Source organism: Meles meles, chromosome 13 (genome assembly GCF_922984935.1).
Source record: "Meles meles chromosome 13, mMelMel3.1 paternal haplotype, whole genome shotgun sequence".
NCBI classification, from domain to species: Eukaryota; Metazoa; Chordata; class Mammalia; order Carnivora; family Mustelidae; genus Meles; species Meles meles.
In genome coordinates this window covers 46,067,955-46,092,274 of record NC_060078.1, presented here as the reverse complement: position 1 = coordinate 46,092,274, position 24,320 = coordinate 46,067,955, and the positions used below count along the sequence as shown (strand labels likewise).

Sequence of the window (24,320 nt, the reverse complement as noted above, 5' to 3'; positions counted from 1 at the left end):
GCTGGGGGTGCCTGGGTAGTGCAGTTAAGCATCTGCCTTTGGCTCAGGTCATAATCCCAGGATCCCAGGATTGAGCCCCACATCAGGCTTCCTGCTCTGTGGGGAGTTGATTTTCCCTCTCCCTCTGCTGTTACCCCTGCTAATGTGCTCTCTCTCTCTATATATATATATGTCAGATAAGTAAATAAACTTTTAAAAATACTTCTAAGCTGAATTTAAAGGCTCAAGAAAAGACAGTGGCTATTAAAATTCACAAATTTATTTTATTTTTTTATTGTTATTTTTCTGTACTGCTTAGAGTCCAAAACACCCACCCTGAAATACCAGACCATTCTCATTGACCTAGCATGATTGATTCTCATCTAGAATACACAACTTTAATAAATTGAATAATGATTTAAACATATGTAGCTTTAATTAGCCTTGTTCCCTTACAACCCCACACTCCCCTACTTTAGAAACTTAAGTCGCACTTACTAGCCAGAGTTTTGGGATCTTAAATCAGTTAATGTCTCAGTTTCTTCATCTGGATATGAAGATCATATAGCCTTGCCTTTGAAGGAATCTTTTGAAGGATTTTTGTGGGAATCACAAAAATGTCTGGAAACTTCATAAGCAGCAAAGGGCCATTCTCCTTAGAAGGCATTACCTTTAAGTAAAATTGGTGAGGACTCAATCAATCCGCTCTGAGTACAGATTACATTAAAACCGACCCTGAGACCTTACGCAAAGGATGGCACAGGGCTTCCCAAGGGACAGGCTGGACCAGAGAACACAGGTGGAACAGGAACTGCATTGATCACATTGAGTTATGTGTTTGACATTTTACTTAAATTCTTCGGATTATGTCAAGAAGAAAAGTCTGTCCAGGAACATGGGCCTTCCCATTTCTCAAACTAATTGCTCCTTTCACAATGAAAGACCAAGCTTTGGGCTCACTGGAGGACAATATTATCTGGCAAGAATTCAATGATTTAAAAAAACAGTTATAATTACCTTCTATTTATATCTAATTATACTAATATTCCATTTCCTGTAACAACATGCAGTTTCCCCTTAAAATGAATGCACTTTAAATAACTTGCCTTATGGGGCACCTGGGTGGCTCAGTGGGTTAAAGCCTCTGCCTTCAGCTCAGGTCATGATCCCAGGGTCCTGGGATCGAGCCCCGCATCGGGCTCTCTGCTCAGCAGGGAGCCTGCTTCCTCCCTTCTCTCTCCCTGCCTGCCTCTCTGCCTACTTGTGATCTGTCTGTCAAATAAATAAATAAAATCTTTAAAAAAAAAACTTGCCTTATGAGCACAGGTAAAATAGCAAATATTGGGAAAATGTTACATAAAGGATGGATGATGGGAGAAGCACTACTCTACACTCTGAATGTTTTCTTGTACCTCAGTATCCATTCTCTTATCTGGAAATGCAAGGTTCCCTCTCGGAAGACTGAAGGAAGGTAAGATATCTGCTAGTTGCCATTTTTTCATTAGTTTGTCTGTTTCTCACAACCACCTTGAAAGGTAAGAAGTATCATCTCCATTTTATAGTGGAGGAAAGAGATTTTGAGAGGTTGTTCGAGGTCATACCATGTTGGTGCGACAGTATTTATATTGGAGAGTAGGGCATGGTCTGTTTGAAGAGAACAGTACTGGCACAGTTTCATCCATTACCCACTTGAGATCAAGTTTCGAGGAGAACCCTGTAGGAGATTTCTGGATGTTAAGAGCCCTGACACCTTTAGTCCTTTAAACAGAGCCCAGATGAGGCAGAAGCTGTCTTTTCCTCTTGGGGGGAGGATGCCAAGGAGGATTACCTTCTGGAAAGTTGTGCTTAGATTTTGGTCTGAGTGCAGGCAGATGGTTTTTAATGAGTGTCCAAAGGGAGAAGGGATGAAAGGAGACACAAGGACCAAAAGGAGGAGGGAAAAAAGGATCATTCTGAGAGCTTTGACTCCCTGGGAGCTCCTCATCCTTTCCTGGTTCCTCTCTGGGGTGTCTATTTTGGGGACATTGAGATATTTTAGGCATTTTGCTAAGGCTTAAAATGGGATGTTTATAGCACCTCAATCCTGGCAGACAGATGGAAACAATTAGCACCATATCTTGAGAATCTCATACTTGGAAACTTCTCAGCAGCTCTGATGCTTAAAATCCCTCTCTGGGTGTTGGAGCAGAGATGGAAAGAGAAGGGAAACAAGACATATTCATTACCTTTTACATACCGAACCTATTAATATAATCTCCTAACATTTACATGAGGTAGCTGCTATGATTAACCCTATTTCCCAGATGACAAGACTGAGGCTCAGAAAGGTTAAGTATATATATGCTCTGCGCCCAAGCTCGCACAGCCAGGCAGTTAGGAAGCTGGAGATGCAACCAATTCTTCCCTCTCAGCCCTAGTCAATAGTCAGCGGCATGATTGTCTCAAAAGTCTTCTGCTGGGCCTTGCACTTCTGGAAGCTAGTGGGCAGGCCAAGTTTCCTATTGCTCCTAGGCAATCGTGCCAACTCCTTCCTTAGCCTGAGAAGTGAGGTGGAGGGTGACCTGGCCAGCTGTGCGACTCCCCCTCACACCTCTGCGTCTCCTTCATCACCTCCCTCACCATGCTCCTGTCCAGCCTGCTTCTCTGTTCTTAGAATCTATCGAACCCCGACATGTTGTGCCCTTTGTTCTGTCTGGAAAGTGTTTCCTGCAGCCAGCATCTTCTCAGCCTTCAGGCCTCAGCTCTCAGGGCATGTTCAAGTGTGTCCTAGTCCCTTTGTCTCCTTATTCTTCATAGGCTGTCTCTCTTTGAATGTATTTTGCTTATCTGTTTCCGCATTCAGTATCTGTCCCCCTCTGCCCATCCCCACCAGAACATAGAAACTGTGAGGGTAGGATGTCCTATTTTTACCTTTCTATTTGTAGCTTAAATTATACTAACTCCTTGGTAAGTATTTGTTAAATAAACGGATGGCGGAGGCAAGGAGGCCAAGTGCATGGGCAGAGCTAGGCTGAGCCAGAGTAGACAGGAGGGGCTGCTGGAAGCCAGAGGCCCCTGTAGGAGAGTCCCGGGAGCCAGGACGCACCCTAGTGCGGGAACTTACAGAAGGGAGACTGAGGAGATCCCTGAATGGCAACGAGACTTCAGATGGAGAATATGTTAGGGTTAGCAGATGACTGCAGGAGCCTTCAGAGAATCGAGTCAATACGGAGGCCTTGGCCCACGGAGGGGGGCCTGGGAAGGGAATGCGACACGAGGGTTGACAACATAGCTGCCTCCCAAAAGCACGCCCATGGGCAGGACGCTTTCCCTGAGCTTCGTCACTGGCAGGAAGACAGGGTTTATCTGGGGGGTGGGATCTCTCCATCCTTTAGATAGTTAATGGTCCCCTTTTAGTTCAGGGTATAGCAGACTGTGTAGAAACACTTGGAGGCAAGCCCAAAGGCATCCCAGCATGCTGGAACAAGGCTGATGGTGGCTGCCTCAGAGGCCGGGACTGATGGCTACCAAGCAATGGGAACAGTGCCTGGCGTACAGTTCAACCCCACCAACTGTATCCTTGTGTTGTCACTACCAGCTGGCTCTGAAACGGAACTGGCAATCAGACAGAGATCACAACGTTCATATAAATTTGGGTGGCCCCTTGAGGGCTGGCAGACTGGAATGGAGTCAAAATGTCCCCAAACAGGTTTCTCCCCTATCAGAGTCAGGGCGTGCGGTCAGGTCTGCCATGGAAATCCAGAGCCACCAATGGTTCCCAACTGTTGGCCCTCCCTCTAGGCATCCCTTTACTCCAGTGGACAGAATGTAAAGGTCACCTGTGACACTGGTTGGATAGAGCTTGTACAGAGAAGTGGAATGCAGACATTTTTTCCTGCAGTGGGATCACGTGTATGCATTGGGACAAGGGGAACTGTTGTCTTTTGTTTTAACGGAAAGGACGATGATGACGAGTTTGCTGGCATTACCTCCTGTGTTTGGGGTTGCCTTTGATGTGGAAGCTGTAAATCCCTGACGCTTCCAGCCATGAGAATGGCAAGTTCAAGCCTCAGGGAACTCTCATCTCTAACAACCAAGAGGGTGTCTGGCTGGCCCACCTGACCAGTTATGTGCCCTTCTAGATGGTGGATGTTCTCTTAGATGGAAAGAATGATTGGGCCTTTTAGCTGGTTAGCATTTGTTGGCAGGATTTCAGGATAATTCCCTTCAGACAAGTTTAACATAACTGATGAACATTGTTGGATTTATATTTTAAGAAAGGAGGTGGAAAGAGAGTGCTTTTTTGGGGATTTGTCTGAAAATATTTTCAGCAGGGCAATGCTCGAAATTGTTTTAAACTTTTATTGTAGGAGAACCATTACAACAGAGAACCATTACAACAAATGTGTAGCTTAAAGGGTCATCCTTTTTTTCTCTCTTTCTTTTTTTTTTAAAGATTTTATTTATTTATGTGACAGACGGAGATACAGCAAGAGAGGGAACACAAGCAGGGGGAGCGGGAGAGGGAGAAGTAGGCTTCCTGCCGAGCAGGGAGCCTGATATGGGCCTTGATTCCAGAACCCTGGGATCATGACCTGAGCCCAAGTCAGAAGCTTAATAACTGAGCCACCCAGGCGCCCCTTAATGGGTCATTCTAAGGTGAACACCTTTTAACCATCACTGAGGGCTAAGACATAGAACATTGTCACCCATTCCAGAAAGCCTTCAATATTCTCCATCTCAGTGATAGTCCCCTTACTCCCCCAAAGGCAACCGTTATCCAGACTTCTATAGTCACCACGTCCTTCTGTTTCTTTATAGTTTTATCCCTCCCATGTGCATTCCTAGATCCTGTTTTACTCATTTAAATCAAATTGATAAATCTTTTAATTGTAGGTTCCTTTTCATCCCTTTCTTTTCTCTTAAAAAGTTATTGAGATATAATTCACATACCATAAAATTCACCTTTGTAATGTGTACAATTCAGAAGTTTTTGGTATATTCACAAAGTTGTGTAACCAACACAATGAATTCCAGAATATTGTCATTGTTTCCTTAAGAAATCTATACCCACTTGCAGGCACTCCCCATTTCTTCTTCCCCCAAACCCCTGCCAAGCACTAATCTCCTTCTTTTCTCTTTCTATGTCCATTCTCGGCATTTTGTATGAAGAAAATCATATGATATGTGACCTTTAGTGACTGGCTTCCTTTTCTTAGCATATTGTTTTCAAGATTCATCAGTCTTGTTTGGCATAGAGAGTAGGGATTATTTCATGGCTATATACTCATCCCCAAGCCCATCAAGTTGTATACATTAAATATATATAGTATTTTGGGGGCGCCTGGGTGGCTCAGTGGGTTAAAACCTCTGCCTTCGGCTCAGGTCATGATCCCAGGGCCCTGGGATCAAGCCCTGCATCGGACTCTTTGCTTGGTGGGGAGCCCTCTCTCTCTCTCTGCCTGCCTCTCTGCCTACTTGTGATCTCTGTCTGTCAAATAAATAAAAATCTTTAAAATAAATAAATATATACAGTATTTTGTATGTCAATTATACCTTAATAAGGGGTTTAAGAAAAGATTCACCCATCTTGTAGCATATAACCGTACCTTCTCCTTTTTACGGCGAAACAGTATTCCATCTTATGTGTATGCTGTTTTGTGTATTCACGCATCAGTTAAACGTTTGGGTTGTTTCCACTTTTTGGATATTACCAAGGATGCAGCTATGGATATTCATGTTTTGGTGTGACAAGTTTTCCTTTGTCTTGGGTATACACCTAAGAGTGGAATCGCTGAGTCCTCTGGGAACTCTGTAATGAACTCCTTGAAGAACTGCTGAACTGTTTTCCAGAGTGGCTACATTATTTAACATTTCCATCAGCAGTATATGATGGTTCCAACTTCTCCACATTTCTGTCAACACTTATTATTGTTCATCTTTTTGGTTATAGTCATCCTTATAGATCTGAAATGATATCGCATTGTGGTCTTGATTTGCATTTACCTAATGACTGTGTTGAGCATCTTTTCACGTGCTTACTGGTTATTTGCACATCATTGGAATAATCTAGTCACAGTCTTTTCCCATTAAAAAATAAAAATTGGGTGACCATACGTTCCAGATTGCCCGTGACACTCTCAGTTTTGCCTGTTGTAGTTATTTTTTTATTGTACTTTTAACTTATTTATTACTGAGGTGTAGCTGACACCTCTGATCATTTTTAAATTGGGTTGTTTTTTTTACACCGCGTTGTGGGAGTTCTTTCTATAGAGATGATCCCCGACTTGTGATGGTTTGAGTTTATTTAGCTTCTAGAACTAGGCAAAGAGTTCTTAGGTTTGATTTGACCACGGTGCAAAAGCCACACATTCAGTAGAAACCATACTTCAACTTTGAATTCTGATCTTTTTCTGAGCTAGTGATATGCCCTACCTTCCTCTCTCATGACAAGAGCAGGAGAAGCTTCCTGTCAGGCACAGGGTCACGAGGGTAAACAACTGATAACACTTATATCCATTCTGGTTATTGCTTTCAGACACTATTCAATAAATTACATGAGATAGTCAACACTTTATTATAAAGTAGGTTTTCTATTAGATGATTTTGCCCAACTATAGGCTAATCTAAGTGTTCTGAGCACAGGTCAGGTAGGCAAGGCTAAGCTATGATGTTGGTTGCAAACCTAAGATCTTTTTGCCTGGACCTAGATCCTGAATATTTCCTTTGATGTGTTATTTTCTGAAAAAACAACTTAAAGTTTTATGTTCTATATTAGATCTACAATTTGTTTTGAGTTATTTTTATAAAAGATACAAGTTTTTTTTTTTTTTTTTCCATGATGGATCCAGCACTATTTGTTGAAAAGGCTGTCCTTCCTTTATTGAGTTACTATATTGAAATGATGGTCTTCACTTACCATATACCACACCAGCCTAAAATACTTCTAATGCAATTTTTTCCTAGTTGTAAAGTGATTAGGAAAACGAAAGAAAACACATTCAGTATTTCATGAGATGTTTTGAGATTCAGAAATTTCTTATTTGAGAATCATAATCTTGTCCGTTTGTTTTTTCTCTAATAAGTAGCCTTTCGTTGTGGCTGCAGAGAGCTAGAAACCTATGGTGGAATGGGAGTGCCTAGTCCCTATTATGTCTCGAGCAAAGTTTAGATAAAGAAGCAGGAGCAAGAAAAAAGAAAGACAAGAGAGAGCCTGCTCTTTAGCTTGGAATCTATTACTTTTTACCTGGGTGACCTCGGACTGCCTTCAAGTCTGTCAGTGGGAACCACAGACTTTCTTGGCAGACTCCTTGTTGTAAGCAACCTCTCCCACATAAAGCTTCCTGCCCAGGTCTGGCTGCAGCACACTTCTGGCCCCCAAGGGAGAGAAGGAATTGCTCTCAGGAATCCGTTTCTCTTCCTAAGGCTGGAGGAGGTGAGACTTCCTGGGTACACAGGGAGCTGAGCAGCTGGCCAGTGAAGAGCCTGGATTAGCATGTTGATGGAGAGATGAGGGGGCCATAATGTGCTCTCCACCCTGCTCCCCACACAGCCCTCCCACCTGCCCTGAGGCTGTAGAAAAGATCAGTGACGTAAATGGATTAGTAAAAGCCTGCCTGTCCTCTTCCTGCTGCCACCCAACCTGGGGCTGGCGATTAGTGGGTGGCAGCTTTGTTGGGGGTGTGTGTGTGGGGGGAGAGACAGACAAGTAAATGTCAGCTTTGGTTTAAAGGAGCCCTTCTAAGAAGAGAGGAAGGAGAGGACCAGCCTTTTTGATCCCTCCTCCAGCAAAGCAGCCCCGTGCTTTCTTGTGAGTCTGCTCCTTTTCCAACACAGGGCTTGCTCTTCCGTCTAGTGATTTTCGCTCTTTGTGCAGGTGTTGGGGATCATTATAGACAGAGCCACCACTGGTACCAAATCCAGCTCTGCATGTGGCAGAGGAAAAGACATGAATCATGCATCGGAGATAAAACAATGTTGTTAACCTACTTTCCCAGATAGAGCGGAGCCCAGGCAAAGGATGCTCCCTGGTCATGGCTAACTGTCTTGAAGGCACAGGCCCTGTTCAGAGGAAGGGGCCCTTCTCGGGGTTCATTTGTTCATTCATTTATTCCCTTAAGCCTTCACTTGGGAGTTTATTTGCTCGTTCACTGAATCAGCGGCCGGCCTAGCCAGCTCCCCCCATAAGCATTTCTGTAGTTTCTCCTGTGTGCCCAGCCCCAGAGATGCAGGAGATGCAAGCATGAGCTGCTGAGGCCCTGGATGGTGCCGGGGCTGACGTGGTGAGTATGGCCCCAATGTGCTTGCAGACATCGCGGAGACTCTGCCACATACGTGTCATTGCAGGCATGAGCCCAGCCTCTGTGACCCTGGCCAGTGCCCTGCAGGTCAGGGGCGAAGCTCTGTCAGAGGAGGAAATCTGGTCCCTCTTGTCCCTAGCTGCTGAGCGGCTTCTGGAAGACCTCCAAGAAGGTAAGAGAGAGTGTCTGGGGCAGGTAAATCACAGCGAGTTGAGGGCAAAGCTTCCCAAACACATTTCTGGCTGCTGCTTCTCAGATGTGTTACCAGGTGGACAAAGGACACCTACCTTTGGAGCTGCACTGGGAAGGCAGGCTTGGCTCTTGGACCTGGTGCACAGCAGAGCTGAAAGAAAGGCCTTGCTTCTAGGAAGACAGGGGCTGTTGCGATTGGGGCCTCTCCCCACACCTGGACAGTCACAGCATAAGGAGACGGGAAGCAGGAGGCAGCTACCTGGACAGCAGACAACCCCAGGCTGACCCCCTGCCGGGTGGTCTGTCACCTTGTGTCCCCGCAGGGGATAGAGAACCCACAGACTAGTTGGTCTAAGGAGGAGAAGGAAGGTTAATACAAAGAATTATTAAATTCCGACCAAGGACTAATTGTAAGATAGGAGAAAATTTTACATGGTCCCCAGGGCTGGGGGCCGCACCAGTGAGGTCCAGACTGAAGGGAAGCCCCTTGCCCAGCCTGGGGTTCAGATCTGCTGGAGTTGCTTTGCTTGGAGCCCACGATGACGGTGAACTCCGCTGCTATGCCCAGCTAGAAGTGGCCAGCAGTTACTGGACAAACGAGGCACAGGGATCGCCCACACGGGCCAGGTGACCCCTGGGTGGACGCGGGTACCGGGGAGCCACATCTTCGGGAGTCTGTGCGTACAGATGGCCTGGAGCCCGCAGGATGTGTGTAGACCGAAGGATCACTTGGCCAGGACGGGCCGGGAGGTGGCCACCAGGCTGAGGCTCCTGCGCGTGGTGTCTCGGTGCAGCATGTCACTGGGGCTTCCTCGCGCGCGCTGCGCGCCCCGGGAACAGCAGGAAGGGTCCCCGCCTCCAGCAGTGTCTCTCTAGCGCCCTCTACTGAGAAAGCTGCAGGTTGCACTCGAGAGCAGGTATGGAGAGATGAGTTTGGAGCGGCCAGACATTTCGTGGGTCACTGGAACAAACACCGAGTACCCACACTCAGATATCAGCTCTGAAGTCACACGTGCCTGGGGGCCGCAGGACCGCAGTGGAGGTGCCCCAGGCGCGAGATCACACGAGTAGCAAGTCCCAATGTGGGAGATTAGGAGGCTGTGCACCTGTAACCTTCAGTTTCATCTTCCCTGTGATTCCTCACTCCTTGTTCCCTGACTGGGGAGGGGGGAGACTGGGGAAGGGTTGAATTTATTCCACTTTATGTTTCCCTGGGTCTTGCTCTTAGTCCATCCCAGGGGCACCCGCGGTCACAGTCTCAAAACTGCCCCTCCGGTCAGTGGTCCCATCTCTATACTCCCATCACGGCCTTGGTTTCAGATTCCTCAGACTATGTGGTCTGTCCCTGGTCAGTCCTGCTGTCTGCAGCCGGAAGTCTTTCTTTCCAGGACCATATTTCTCACATAGTGGCTGCTCCTTTCAAGGCCCCTGAGCTGCTACAGGGACAGAGTGACGAAGAGCCGTCTGATGCATCTCAGGTAAGGTGTTTGGCAGCTCTGCAGCAGCTCTGGCCCTGTCCGGGGGAAGGCCTCGTTCTAGGACATTGGACCTGTCCTGGGGGTGGTGTCCCAGCTCTTGGCTTAGCCCCAAGAAACACTGAGACAGAATAGGTTGAAAGAATTTTATTCCCAGGCCTGCCTGCCTTTCTCTCTCTCTCTCTCTCTTTTTTGGCCAGCAATGTATCAGCTCTTAGATGACGACAGGTCAACTTCTCTCTGAGCTCCAGTTTCTGCATCTGTAAAATGGGGTTCATTCATTTGACCCAATCCATCAGCTTACTATAAATATTCGAAAAAAAAGTATTAGAAAAATTGTGGGTAAATGGTCTGGGACTTTGGTACCCTTGACAGTGTGTGACAAAACACACTACAACGTACAAACTAAAACGTCCTCAACTAGGAATTTGTACTAAGGCATGAGTGAAGAGTGAGTTTGCTGCAGCAACGTCTACTGTTGTATTGTCGACATTAGTGGTAACTTAGAAGCAAACTCCATGTCCAGTAAGTAAGAGAGCATTAAGGTGAGGCTGTAGGGGCTTATGGAATGGCTTGAAAAGAGCTTAAATATATGCATGTACAATGTGATGCTCATTGAATACACACACACACACACACACACACACACGGAGATAGAGACAGAAATGAGAGAGGGGGAGTTCTAAAAATATATATACCAAGGTGTTTGCAGTGATCATTTCTGGATAGCAACATCAGTGATGATTTTAGTTTTTCCATGGACATGTTTTGCTTCTGAATAGCACCAAGTCTAGTAAACGTTATTTTCTTTTTTTTAAATATTTTTTTTTCATTATTATTTTTTTTTAGCGTAACAGTATTCATTGTTTTTACACAACACCCAGCGCTCCATGCAAAACGTGCCCTCCCTATTACCCACCACCTGTTCCCCCAACCTCCCACCCCTGACCCTTCAAAACCCTCAGGTTGTTTTTCAGAGTCCATAGTCTATTATGGTTCGCCTCCCCTCCCCAATGTCCATAGCCCCCTCCCCCTCTCCCAATCCCACCTCCCCCCAGCAACCCCCAGTTTGTTTTGTGAGATTAAGAGTCATTTATGGTTTGTCTCCCTCCCAATCCCATCTTGTTTCATTTATTCTTCTCCTATCCCCTAACCCCCCATGTTGTTTCTCCATGTCCTCATATCAGGGAGATCATATGATAGTTGTCTTTCTCCGATTGACTTATTTCACTAAGCATGATACACTCTAGTTCCATCCACATCGTCGCAAATGGCAAGATTTCATTTCTTTTGATGGCTGCATAGTATTCCATTGTGTATATATACCACTTCTTCTTTATCCATTCATCTGTTGATGGACATCTAGGTTCTTTCCATAGTTTGGCTATTGTAGACATTGCTGTTATAAACATTCGGGTACACGTGCCCCTTCGGATCACTATGTTTGTATCTTTAGGGTAAATACCCAGTAGTGCGATTGCTGGGTCATAGGGTAGTTCTATTTTCAACATTTTGAGGAACCTCCATGCTGTTTTCCAGAGTGGTTGCACCAGCTTGCATTCCCACCAACAGTGGAGGAGGGTTCCCCTTTCTCCGCATCCTCGCCAGCATCTGTCATTTCCTGACTTGTTAATTTTAGCCATTCTGACTGGTGTGAGGTGATATCTCATTGTGGTTTTGATTTGTATTTCCCTGATGCCGAGTGACGTGGAGCACTTTTTCATGTGTCTGTTGGCCATCTGGATGTCTTCTTTGCAGAAATGTCTGTTCATGTCCTCTGCCCATTTCTTGATTGGATTGTTTGTTCTTTGGGTGTTGAGTTTGCTAAGTTCCTTATAGATTTTGGATACTAGCCCTTTATCTGATATGTCATTTGCAAATATCTTCTCCCATTCTGTCAGTTGTCTTTTGGTTTTGTTAACTGTTTCCTTTGCTGTGCAAAAGCTTTTGATCTTGATGAAGTCCCAATAGTTCATTTTTGCCCTTGCTTCCCTTGCCTTTGCCGTTGTTCCTAGGAAGATGTTGCTACGGCTGAGGTCGAAGAGGTTGCTGCCTGCATTCTCCTCAAGGATTTTGATGGATTCCTTTCTCACATTGAGGTCCTTCATCCATTTGGAGTCTATTTTCGTGTGTGGTGTAAGGAAGTGGTCCAATTTCATTTTTCTGCATGTGGCTGTCCAATTTTCCCAGCACCATTTATTGAAGAGGCTGTCTTTTTTCCATTGGACATTCTTTCCTGCTTTGTCGAAGATGAGTTGACCATAGAGTTGAGGGTCGATTTCTGGGCTCTCTATTCTGTTCCACTGATCTATGTGTCTGTTTTTGTGCCAGTACCATGCTGTCTTGATGATGACAGCTTTGTAATAGAGCTTGAAGTCCGGAATTGTGATGCCACCAACTTTGGCTTTCTTTTTCAATATTCCTTTGGCTATTCGAGGTCTTTTCTGGTTCCATATAAATTTGAGGATGATTTGTTCCATTTCTTTGAAAAAAATGGATGGTATTTTGATAGGGATTGCATTAAATGTGTAGATTGCTTTAGGTAGCATGGACATTTTCACAATATTTTTTTTTCCAATCCAGGAGCATGGAACATTTTTCCATTTCTTTGTGTCTTCCTCAATTTCTTTCATGAGTACTTTATAATTTTCTGTGTATAGATTCTTAGCCTCTTTGGTTAGGTTTATTCCTAGGTATCTTATAGTTTTGGGTATAATTGTAAATGGGATTGACTCCTTAATTTCTCTTTCTTCTGTCTTGTTGTTGGTGTACAGAAATGCAACTGATTTCTGTGCATTGATTTTATATCCTGACACTTTACTGAATTCCTGGACAAGTACTAGCAGTTTTGGAATGGAGTCTTTTGGGTTTTCCACATATAGTATCATATCATCTGTGAAGAGTGATAGTTTGACTTCTTCTTTACCAATTTGGAAGCCTTTAATTTCTTTTTGTTGTCTGATTGCTGAGGCTAGGACTTCTAGTACTATGTTGAATAGCAGTGGTGATAATGGACATCCCTGCCATGTTTCCTGACCTTAGCGGAAAAGCTTTCAGTTTTTCTCCATTGAGAATGATATTTGCGGTGGGTTTTTCATAGATGGCTTTGATAATATTGAGGTATGTGCCCTCTATCCCTACACTTTGAAGAATTTTGTACTTTGTCAAATGCTTTTTCAGCATCTATTGAGAGTATCATATGGTTCTTGTTCTTTCTTTTATTAATGTGTTGTATCACATTGATTGATTTGCGGATGTTGAACCAACCCTGCAGCCCTGGAATAAATCCCACTTGATCGTGGTGAATAATCCTTTTAATGTACTGTTGAATCCTATTGGCTAGTATTTTGGCGAGAATTTTTGCGTCTGTGTTCATCAAGGATATTGGTCTGTAGTTCTCTTTTTTGGTGGGATCCTTGTCTGGTTTTGGGATCAAGGTGATGCTGGCCTCATAAAATGAGTTTGGAAGTTTTCCTTCCGTTTCTATTTTTTGGAACAGTTTCAGGAGAATAGGAATTCATTCTTCTTGAAATGTTTGGTAGAATTCCCCTGGGAAGCCGTCTGGCCCTGGACTTTTGTTTGTTTGGAGATTTTTGATGACTGTTTCAATCTCCTTACTGGTTATGGGCCTGTTCAGGTTTTCTATTTCTTCCTGGTTCAGTTGTGGTAGTTTATATGTCTCTAGGAATGCATCCATTTCTTCCAGATTGTCCAATTTGTTGGCGTAGAGTTGCTCATAGTATGTTCTTATAATTGTCTGTATTTCTTTGGTGTTAGTTGTGATCTCTCCTCTTTCCTTCATGATTTTATTGATTTGGGTCCTTTCTCTTTTCTTTTTTATGAGTCTGGCCAGGGGTTTATCAATCTTATTGATTCTTTCAAAGAACCAGCTCCTAGATTCATTGATTTTTTCTATTGTTTTTTTGGTTTCTATTTCATTGATTTCTGCTCTGATCTTTATGATTTCTCTTCTCCTGCTGGGTTTAGGGTTTCTTTCTTGCTCTTTCTCCAGCTCCTTTAGGTGTAGGATTAGCTTGTGTACTTGAGACCTTTCTTGTTTCTTGAGAAAGGCTTGTACCGCTATATATTTTCCTCTCAGGACTGCCTTTGCTGTGTCCCACAGATTTTGAACTGTTGTGTTTTCATTATCATTTGTTTCCATGAATTTTTTCAATTCTTCTTTAATTTCCTGGTTGACCCATTCATTCTTTCGAAGGATGCTGTTTAGTCTCTATGTATTTGGGTTCTTTCCAGCTTTCCTCTTGTGATTGAGTTCTAGCTTCAGAGCATTGTGGTCTGAAAATATGCAGGGAATGATCCTAATCTTTTGATACCGGTTGAGACCTGATTTGTGACCCAGGATGTGATCTATTCTGGAGAAGGTTCCATGTGCACTAGAGAAGAATGTGTATTCTGTTGCTTTGGGATGAAATGTTCTGAATAGATCTGTGATGTCCATCTGGTCCAGTGTGTCATTTAAGGCCTTTATTTCCTTGTTGATCTTCTGCTTGGATGATCTGTCCTTTTCAGTGAGGGGAGTGTTCAAGTCCCCTACTATTATTGTATTATTATTGATGTGTTTCTTTGATTTTGTTATTAATTGGTTGATATAGTTGGCTGCTCCCACGTTAGGGGCATAGATATTTAAAATTGTTAGATCTTCTTGTTGGACAGACCCTTTGAGTAGGATATAGTGTCCATCCTCATCTCTTATTATAGTCTTTGGCTTAAAATCTAATTGATCTGATATAAGGATTGCCACCCCAGCTTTCTTCTGATGCCCATTAGCATGGTAAATTGTTTTCCACCCCCTCACTTTAAATCTGGAGGTGTCTTCGCGTCTAAAATGAGTTTCTTGTAGGCAACATACTTATGGGTTTTGTTTTTTTATCCATTCTGATACCCTGTGTCTTTTGATTGGGGCATTTAGTCCATTAACATTCAGGGTAACTATTGAGAGATATGAATTTAGTGCCATTATTAATCTGTAAGGTGACTGTTACTGTATATTGTCTCTGTACCTTTCTGATCTACTACTTTTAGGCTCTCTCTTTGCTTAGAGGACCCCTTTCAACATTTCCTGTAGAGCTGGTTTGGTGTTTGCAAATTCTTTCAGTTTTTGTTTGTCCTGGAAGCTTTTTATCTCTCCTTCTATTTTCTTTTCTTTTTTTTTTTTTTAATTTTTTTTTTCTTTTTTACAGATAGAGAGAGAGAGAGAGAGAGATTACAAGTAGGCAGAGCAGCAGCCAGAGAGGGGAGGAAGCAGGCTCCCTGCCAAGCAGAGAGCCCAATACGGGGCTCGATCCCAGAGACCCTGAGATCATGACCTGAGCTGAAGGCAGAGGCTTAACCCACTGAGCCACCCAGGCGCCCCTCCTTCTATTTTCAATGATAGCCTAGCTGGACAGAGTATTCTTGGCTGCATGTTTTTCTCGTTTAGTCCTCTGAATATATCATGCCAGCTCTTCCTGGCCTGCCAGGTCTCTGTGGATAAGTCTGCTGCCAATCTAATATTTTTACCATTGTATGTTACAGACTTCTTTTCTTGGGCTGCTTTCAGGATTTTCTCTTTGTCACTAAGACTTGTAAATTTTACTATTAGGTGACAGGGTGTGGACCTATTCTTGTTGACTTTGAGGGGGGTTCTCTGCATCTCCTGGATTTTAATGCTTGTTCCCTTTGCCATATTAGGGAAATTCTCTCCAATGATTCTCTCCAATAGACCTTCTGCTCCCCTCTCTGTTTCTTCTTCTTCTGGAATCCCAATTATTCTAATGTTGTTTCGTCTTATGATGTCACTTATCTCTCGAGTTCTCCCCTCATGGTCCAGTAGCTGTTTGTCCCTCTTTTGCTCGGCTTCCTTATTCTCTGTCATTTGGTCTTCTATATCACTAATTCTTTCTTCTGCCTCATTTATCCTAGCAGTGAGAGCCTCCATTTTTGATTGCACCTCATTAATAGCTTTTTTGATTTCAACTTGGTTAGATTTTAGTTCTTTAATTTCTCCAGAAAGGGCTTTCTCTAATATCTTCCATGCCTTTTTCGAGCCCGGCTAGAATGTTCAGAATTGTCATTCTGAACTCTTTTTTTTTTTTTTTTTTTTTTTTTTTAAAGATTTTATTTATTTGACAGCGAGAGAGAGAGAGATCACAAGTAGGCAGAGAGGCAGGCAGAAAGAAAGAGTAAGGGAAGCAGGCTCCTGCCAAGTAGAGAGCAGAGAGCCTGATGTGGGACTCGATCCCAGGACCCTGAGATCATGACCTGAGCCGAAGGCAGCGGCTTAACCCACTGAGCCACCCAGGCGCCCCTCATTCTGAACTCTTGATCTGACATATTACCAATGTCTGTGTTGATTAGGTCCCTAGCCTTCGGTACTGTCTCTTGTTCTTTTGTTTGTGGTGATTTTTTCCACCTTGTCATTTTGTCCAGATAAGAGGATATGAAGGAGCAAATAAAATACTAAAAAGGGTGGTAAAGGCCCCAGAAAAATGCGCTGTAACTTAATATAGAAGAGACCCCAAATTGTGGGGGGGAGAAAGGGGATAAAAAGAGGTTCAGGAAAAAAAAAAAAAGAAAAAAATTTAAAAAATAAAACAAATAAAGAAAAAATATAAAAAAGAAAGAAAAAATATATATATTTAGATAAACTAGTCAAAAAACATTAAAAAAGAAAAGGGTAAAAGTTTTAAAAATTTTAACAGAAAAGAAAAAAGAAAAAAAATTGAAAAAAGAAAAAAAAATTGAAGTAGCCACAAGACTAAAGAATCATGGGGAGAAAGCCATGAGTTCCGTGCTTTGCTTTCTCCTCCTCTGGAATTGCGCTGCTGTCTTAGGAATTGAACCTACTTTTCCTTGATAGATGAACTTCGTCCTGGCTGGATATTTTGTTGATCCTCTGGGGAAGGGGCCTGTTGTAGTGACTCTCAAGTGTCTTTGCCCGAGGCGGGATTGCACCACCCTTACCGGCAGCCGGACTAAGTAATCGGCTCGGGTTCGCTTTTGGGAGCTTCTGTTCCCTGAACGATTTCCATAGAGTTCTGGAGGACGGGAATGAAAATGGCAGCCTCTTAGTCTCCGGCCCGGAGGAGCCAAGAGCCCGGGGCCCCACTCCTCAGTGCGCCCCCAGAGGACAGCACCCAATCTCTCCCGTATCCCCAGCCTCTAGCCGCGCTCCGAGCTCACCCAGCCCGCGACCAGTTCAAGGTAACCCCGAGCTGAGAGTTCAGTCCTCGGCTCTGTCTCTGCAGCCGGCTTCTCCGTTCTAATACCTCCGACACCCCCGACACTCCGACACCCCCGATCCTTCTGTGACCCTGCGGGACCTGGGGCCACACTGACCCCGCGTGGGCTTCACCCTGGTTTAGCCTCTGGAGTAATGTCCCTCAGTGGAACAGACTTTTAAAAGTCCTGATTTTGTGCTCCGTTCCTCTGCCGCTTGCCGGGAGCCGGCCCCTCCCCCCGCGGTCTATCTTCCCGTCGTTTTAGATTCACTTCTCTGCCAGTCCTACCTTTCAGAAAGTGGTTGATTTTCTGTTACTAGATTTGCTGTTCTTCTTCTCTTCGATCTCCCGTTGGATTTGTAGGTGTTTGCAATGTTTAGATAAGCTATTGAGCTGATCTCCTGCTACCTGATGTAGTCTCAGCCTGCTACTTCTCCACCATCTTGACTCCTATTTCGTAAACGTTATTTTCAATTTTATTTTATTTAAATTTATTTTTTCAAAAGATTTTATTTATTTATTTGAGAGAGAGTGAGAGAAAGAATGAGAGGGGAGAAGGTCAGAGGGAGAAATAGACTCCCCACGGAGCTGGGAGCCCAATGTGGGACTCGATCCCCAGACGGGATCATGACCTGAGCCAAAGGCCGTTGCTTAACCAACTGAGCCACCCAGGTGGCCCCCATTATTTTCAATTTTAAAAAGAAGAAATTCTAGGGAGAGAGCGGTGTAAAGCAGGCACACAACACTCAGGGTACAGCATGCACTTCCTCAGTGAGTTCTGTTTCTTCCAGTCCTTCCCTGGGAAGAGTACAGCATGGAAGTCCCGCCCCTCTCAGGAGGCATCTGGAACTGGAGCTGCTTTTCTTTTGGGTTCAGAGAACAGGGCCTTGGTGGCCCCTCATGTCTCCAAGTCAGATCCCAACAGTGAAAGCAGCACATCCCCCACTGTGGTGGCCCCGACTCTGTCCCCGCACAGGCAGTCCCCCAACCCTCCAGGCCCCAACACCCTTTCCTACACTGACAGAATCCCAGGGATGAATCCCGGACTCCTGTGTTAGACACAGACATGGGTACGTCTCAGTCCCTCTGTTTGGGTTTCTCTGGTGGTGCCCCCTCCTCTCTGGCCTCGGCTGAGATGCCACAGCTGGAGTCGTGGGACCTGACTTTCTGATGTCAGTTACAGCAGAAGCCCCACCACAATAATAAATTAGCATTTATGGAGAACTTAGTATGAACTAGAGGCAACATAGCCAAGACCCTGGGGCAAAGGCTCTGGTTCAAGTTTAGGCTTTCGTTGTTCTTTGTGAAAGTTCCCTAAGTTGCCTTTGGTTTGTCTCTTCTGTAGAATGGAGACAATTAAAATACTGACCTCCCAGGACAGGGGTGAGGATGAAATGAGTTAATATAAGTAAAAGTCTTAGAGCCCAGCTTGCCATGTAACTGCTCTGCATCTGGTTATCGTAACAATAATTATCATTACCATTTCCAGGTGTTTTTTACTCAATGCTCATGAGTAGTCAGGCAGAACCCCCACTATAAAGATGAGGCAAGTGAGGCTCAGAGAAGTCAGATACTGCCCTTCCATTTCACCATGTCGCTCTCTGACAGCACGTGGTGCTTTTAAATCAGGCCGCCCCGTAGGGTGTCACCGACAGAGGGCTTTGGCTACATGGACCAGAAAGCCTAAAACACAGAGGCTGAAACCACAGATACGATTAGGATTCGCTTCACAGGAAGTCTGAGGATTGACCACCAGCTCAGTAAATGTCATCAAGGATCCTGGCTGTGTCTTTCCATCCCACCCTTCTCAGCTGCTGGCATTTTGCTTTCACACCTGTCATCTCAGGAACCAGGATACGTGGTGGTTCCACGTATTCCATCAGTGGGCAAGGCAAAACGGAGGAAAGATGGGGCAAGCTACCTGCATTCTTGTTGTCAGCAAAGCAAAGATGCTCTCAAACACCCCTTAACAGACTTCTCCTGCATCGTTTGCCAAAGTGTGGTGTTATGGTCCCTGGGCTTTAGGCCACAAGAGGGAGGGAGACGGGAAAGTTCATGGGAGTCGCAGACGCTTGTGGGGCTAGCCAGCCGTGCGTGCAACTGGAATGGTGCTTTGTTTGCAGGACCACGGAATAATGGAGGTGATGGCAATCTAACCTGCTGTTTTTTTGTCTTGGGCAGATGCACGTGTATTCTTTGGGTATGACCCTCTACTGGTCAGCAGGCTTTCACGTGCCACAAGATCAGGTCTGTAAACGAGAAATGCCAAGTCTTGCCAGGTCATTCTTTGGATTTCGTTAGCGGTTTTCTTCAGGATGGGGATCACATCTCTTGAGCCACGTGCCACCACTCTGTCCTCCTAGGTTCTAGGAAAGCACTGCTGGCCCATCACAGAGGGCCTCCTGCTGAGTTCAGAACGCACCTCAGAATGCTGCTCAGCATGGCAATGCAGTCAGCCACGATCTAGAACTGGCAAGACTTACAAGCTCAGAGGAAGTAGCAAGTCTAGAGGGTTTTACAGATAACGAAGATACCGATGTAGAAAGCAGCCCTTCCTGAGGCGAAATGCTTCCCTGAGAAACGGTTCTGTGCTCAACGAATTTGGGAGAATGCTGGCTACGATAGCTTCCTCTCAGAGATTTGGCAGAGTAATTTATTAAAGACTCTGAGAAAGCCTAAAGCAAAGGAAATTTTAAACTCTATCACAGCACTGTATAAAATTTTTGACTACAGAATGTGTGTGTGTGTGTGTGTGTGTGTGCAAATTCTGATCTGACACTATAAGAATTCCTAAGAGACCAGTGAGCTAGAGAACCCTGTCCTGTCTCCCTCCCTCCCTTCCTTCTTTCCTCTCACCTTTGTCCTCTCTAATTCAACATCCCAGTGTTTCCTGGTGTATTTTGTTCTCGTCCCTCTTCATGTGAAATCTCTCTTAGCTTCCTACTACCCATGGGATTAGGTTCTACTTCTCAGCAGGGCGTACCTGGAGCCCCAACTGGGGTTCTTACCTGTGGATCAGGTTCTTCTCTGGAGCTCTGCTGTTATCCAGGCTGGCTTCCTGGGCGTGTGGCATGTGTAACTGTAGATTGCCCTGTACTTAAAGGGCCCATGCTTGATTTAATGCTCTGATGTCACCGGCTTCAAACCCGGAAAAGTTTTGAACAAGGGGTCCTGCATTATCCCTTTGTTTCCCTGGGCTCTCTCCTGTCCATAGCCCCCTTCTTCTCAGGCATGCCCCCATTCGCATATACTGCTCCCTCTATCATGGTTCACTCCCCCACTTTTCTCCTGGTTAACCCCAGTGTGCTTTCTGAGGTTTAGTTCAAATTCTTTCCTCCAGCTCCAGACTCCCTTCCCAGGCTGGGTTAGACCGTTTCCGCTGTGTTATTACCATATCTTGTACTTTCCAAGACCAAAGTCCTTGACCCTTGAGTTGACCATCTTTCTCATCAGACTGTGAAGTCCTTGAAAGAAGGGAGTGTCTGCCACCTTGCAGTTCCAGTAGCCTGGGGCTCTGGGCACATCCGAGGCGCTTGGATTGGCTGCCTGAGCCCTAGACACAGTATCTCTCTTATACTTGGAGATGGGGATTCCCAACTGGTGCTGGATGGCCAGAAATGGTAGTGCAGCCTTTATATTGAAAATGATTGCAGTATGGGGAGCGTGAGAAAAAGCCTGATGTTGAGTCTGATTTTGAGGACTTCTGCACATAAATGGTGGCCACTGAAATGCATGAGGAAAGTGCTTAATAAAATGTTTTTTCTTTTGCTTGATGGGTACATGTGACATAAAGTTCTTCCGATGATTGTTGACCTTGTGCTGACCACTGGAGATTCCAAAGGGGAAAAAAAGCACAGTCCTTACATTCCCAGAGCTCATATTCTAGGGGATGGATCCCAGTGAGACCCACCTAAATAATCTGAGAAGTAATTCGGTAGAAAGTAATTGAGGAAGTAATTTGAGAAGTAATTATATTGGAGACATAATCGAGAAATAATTTGACAGGTTTCCCAGGTGGGTGTGAGTTGAAGGCTGATCCCTGGTTTGAGCTGAGTGCTTGGCATCGGTGGAAATTCATTCTGTCAAGCACTTATTCTTCATAAGTATTCCAGGCACATGTCTGTGCTCTCTGTGCACCAAAGAACATTCCAGACTAGAAAGTAGCCAACTTCACACAACTGGCGCAGAGATAATTGCTCTGCATTTTGTGGCTCCAGTGACAGAGCTTGTGTCCGTCCCTAAACTCTCCAGAAGGGGCAGGCATCTGTCTAGTGGTGATGAGATCCTCCGTGTCTGAGAGTCCCCACTGCACATCCGACAAGGTGCTGGGCTCAGTGGCAGCAGCTCTCCAGATTTCTTACACAGCCCCTTTCCTCTCCAGCCTCTGCGGCTCCATGAGCCCTTGCACTCCATTCTGCTGACTATGTGCGAAGACCAGCCTCACAGGCGCCTGCCCCTGCAGTCAGTTCTGGAAGCCTGTAGGGTTCATCGGGAAGAGGTGGCTGTATACCCAGCTTCTGCCAATCTCCATGTCCAACGGCTGGCCAGCTTAGTTCTGGGCACTATCTCTGAGGTCAGTGGAGATCCGTGCTTTTCAACCCAGGGGACACTAGCTACAGGTAGCTGTTAACATTTAAATTAGCTAAATTATAGTTCACTGAAATGAAATAAAATAAAATATTCAATGCCTCCATCCCACCGACCACATTTCGAGAGCTCAGTTGCCACATGTGGCTGGTGATGACCCTGCTGAACAGGGCAGATACAGAACAATCTCATCACAGTGGTTCTGTTGGGCAGCACTGGTGAAGACTTTCGGGCAAGCCCAGATTTCTAATGTGCCCGAGACTCTCGGGATCTTTCAAAGACCCCTTTATGTAAAAAAGCAATTGTGTTTATAACCCACGAGTCAGCTCCCCTATCAAAATTTGACTAGATCTCCTGCAAGGAGCCTTCTCTGACAGTGCCCTCAGTCCCTGGCTCCTCCCTCCCTCTGCTGTCCTGTGTCTGCCGAGAGTCCCCCTGTTGCACATGTCACACCGTGTTGCTTGCTGTCCTGTGCATTCCCCACCATCTAGCAAGAGGCTGACACGTAGGAGGCATTTGGCTTAAGTTGGGTTCCCTTGAAGTGAAGTCAGAAATGGTGATGTTTATGCATGTTATTTATTTTAAAGATTTATCTATTTATTTTAGAGAAAGAGAGAGAGAGCATGGGTGGGAGGGGCAGAGGGAGAGGCCGAGAGACTCTCAGGCAGACCCCATGCTGAGCGCAGAGCCTGATGTGGGGTTTGATCTCACGACCCTGAGATCACTACCTGAGCAGAAACCAAGGCCCGATGCTTAACCGATTGTGCCTCCCAGGCACCCCCATGCATGCTACTTATTGTGGAAGTGCCTCTAGGAGAGGGGGAATGCTGGAAGGAGGACAGGATGGCTGACAAGCCCGGCCTGGAGGTGATCTCAGGGAGACAGCCTCAGCCTGGCCCCACGGAAGGTGGGTTGGGGTTTCTGGAGCAGGAATTGTGTCAGCGTTGGCCCCAGTGAGGCAGGGAAAGTGTGGGAGAGAGGCCAGTGAGGTGCTTGGGATATAAATGCAAGGAGGTCTGCATCTCAGAGGAACCAGATGGGGGCAGGGCTGGAGACTGGTTGGGTAACTGTGCACTTGTCCAGGGGTCAGGCTGGAGAACTGAGACTAAGACTAATGCAGGGGCCATGTGGATGGAGAGCAGGGGACAGCTGGGGTGCATGCTGCCTCCAGTCATTTAGAAAATGTCTCGTCCATCTTTTCCTCCTTCTTGGATCCCTCTGTCTTGGCATCTGAACATGTTGTTCCTATTCAAAGATCCAGAAGAGCTACAGTGAAGCACAAATCACATGGTGAGGTCAGGGAGATGGACAAACAAGAAAACGTGATATGATGTAGAAGGAGATGTGAGTAAGGTGACGAGGGAAGGTGACAAAAGGGACACTTCCCTGTGCCTTGAGGGCAGAAGTGGAGAGGTTTGGAAGTAGAGAGAACACCACTCTAGGTCTTAGCGGCACAGAGGGGTTTAGCAGGGAGACCCTAGGCAGTGGGGGGAATGCATGAGCAAAGGCACAGTTGTGGAGCTGTCCACTGGTAGTGGGGGAGGGGAGTGAATTACCTCTAAGGTGCCTGTGGGTGGTGGAGTCTGGAGCCTGTTCTGGTTGCCAAAGTGTATTGCTGGGCTCTCACTGCGTACAACAGACGCTTCTGAACTGACTTAATCTGACAGCCAGTCTGTATGTGTCTATATAAATATCCCCTCTTGACTTTGGGTTGTGGATGTGTGGTGCACTTGGCCTTCAGGTGGAGAGGGGAGCTGTGGAAGGAAGCTACTCTGTGCAGCAGGACCGAAGCCGCCTGCTCAGGAGTAGACTGCATCGGGTGAGCTGCGAGAACCCAGCAGCAGGCGCCCTGGAGCGACCGCACCCCTGCAGAGGTGGGCACAGCACCCTGAGCATTCCCATGCTATTTTTTCCTGTGGCTAGAGCATTCCCATGCTATTGTTTCCTGTAGCTAGTGGGCCAGACGTTCCCCTGGTCAGGCTCCCCTCTTCCAGGAGCCCCCACGGAGAAGAGGGTGTGTCCTCAGGAAAGCATCACCTGGAGATAATTATTTATATCAAACATAAACCCTTTTTTAAAATTGAGTTTGAACTGTCTATCTTGATAAAGCAAATTTCAACAAATGACATAAGAGCAAAATAAAGCATTCTTTTAAAGATTGTTTTAGTTGTTGCTCTAGTCATGTTAGAGGAACTGTTTTTTGAACAATCTTCAAATCTTCTACTGTTTTCTACTCTTCAACGGAATCTGAAGGGCAACTGGGTGACCGGCATTAAGGAGGGCACCTGATGGATGGGACACTGGGTATTACATGCAACCAGTCAATCACTAAACTCTATCTCTGAAACTAATAATACAGTATATGCTAACTAAATTGAATTTAAGGAGAGAATGAAAAAAAATAATGTTATTTTTTGCTGTCCCTAAAACAAGGCACTCTTTGCTCTTAGGTTTTGCCTCTCCCTCTCAAAAAAATAAGTTCCCCTGACTCTCTGGAACTGTCATTTCCATTTCTCACATGAGCAAATAGACTCAGAGAGGGTAAGTAATTTTGCCAAAGTCACACAGCCAGTAAATCACGATGCTGA

At 45.3% G+C, this 24,320-nt stretch overlaps 1 protein-coding gene across 1 annotated transcript in view; it reads left to right on the top strand.

Moving 5' to 3' along the window:
- The first annotated feature begins 8,306 nt into the window (after nt 1-8,306).
- The window catches only part of FRMPD2 (FERM and PDZ domain containing 2), an 86,493-nt gene continuing 70,479 nt past the window's right edge, over nt 8,307-24,320 (top strand). The window contains exons 1-5 of the mRNA XM_046027784.1: nt 8,307-8,430; nt 9,771-9,928; nt 19,327-19,392; nt 21,527-21,718; nt 23,474-23,606. Coding sequence (XP_045883740.1) covers nt 8,307-8,430; nt 9,771-9,928; nt 19,327-19,392; nt 21,527-21,718; nt 23,474-23,606 — 673 coding nt within the window. The remainder of the gene's footprint in view (nt 8,431-9,770; nt 9,929-19,326; nt 19,393-21,526; nt 21,719-23,473; nt 23,607-24,320) is intronic.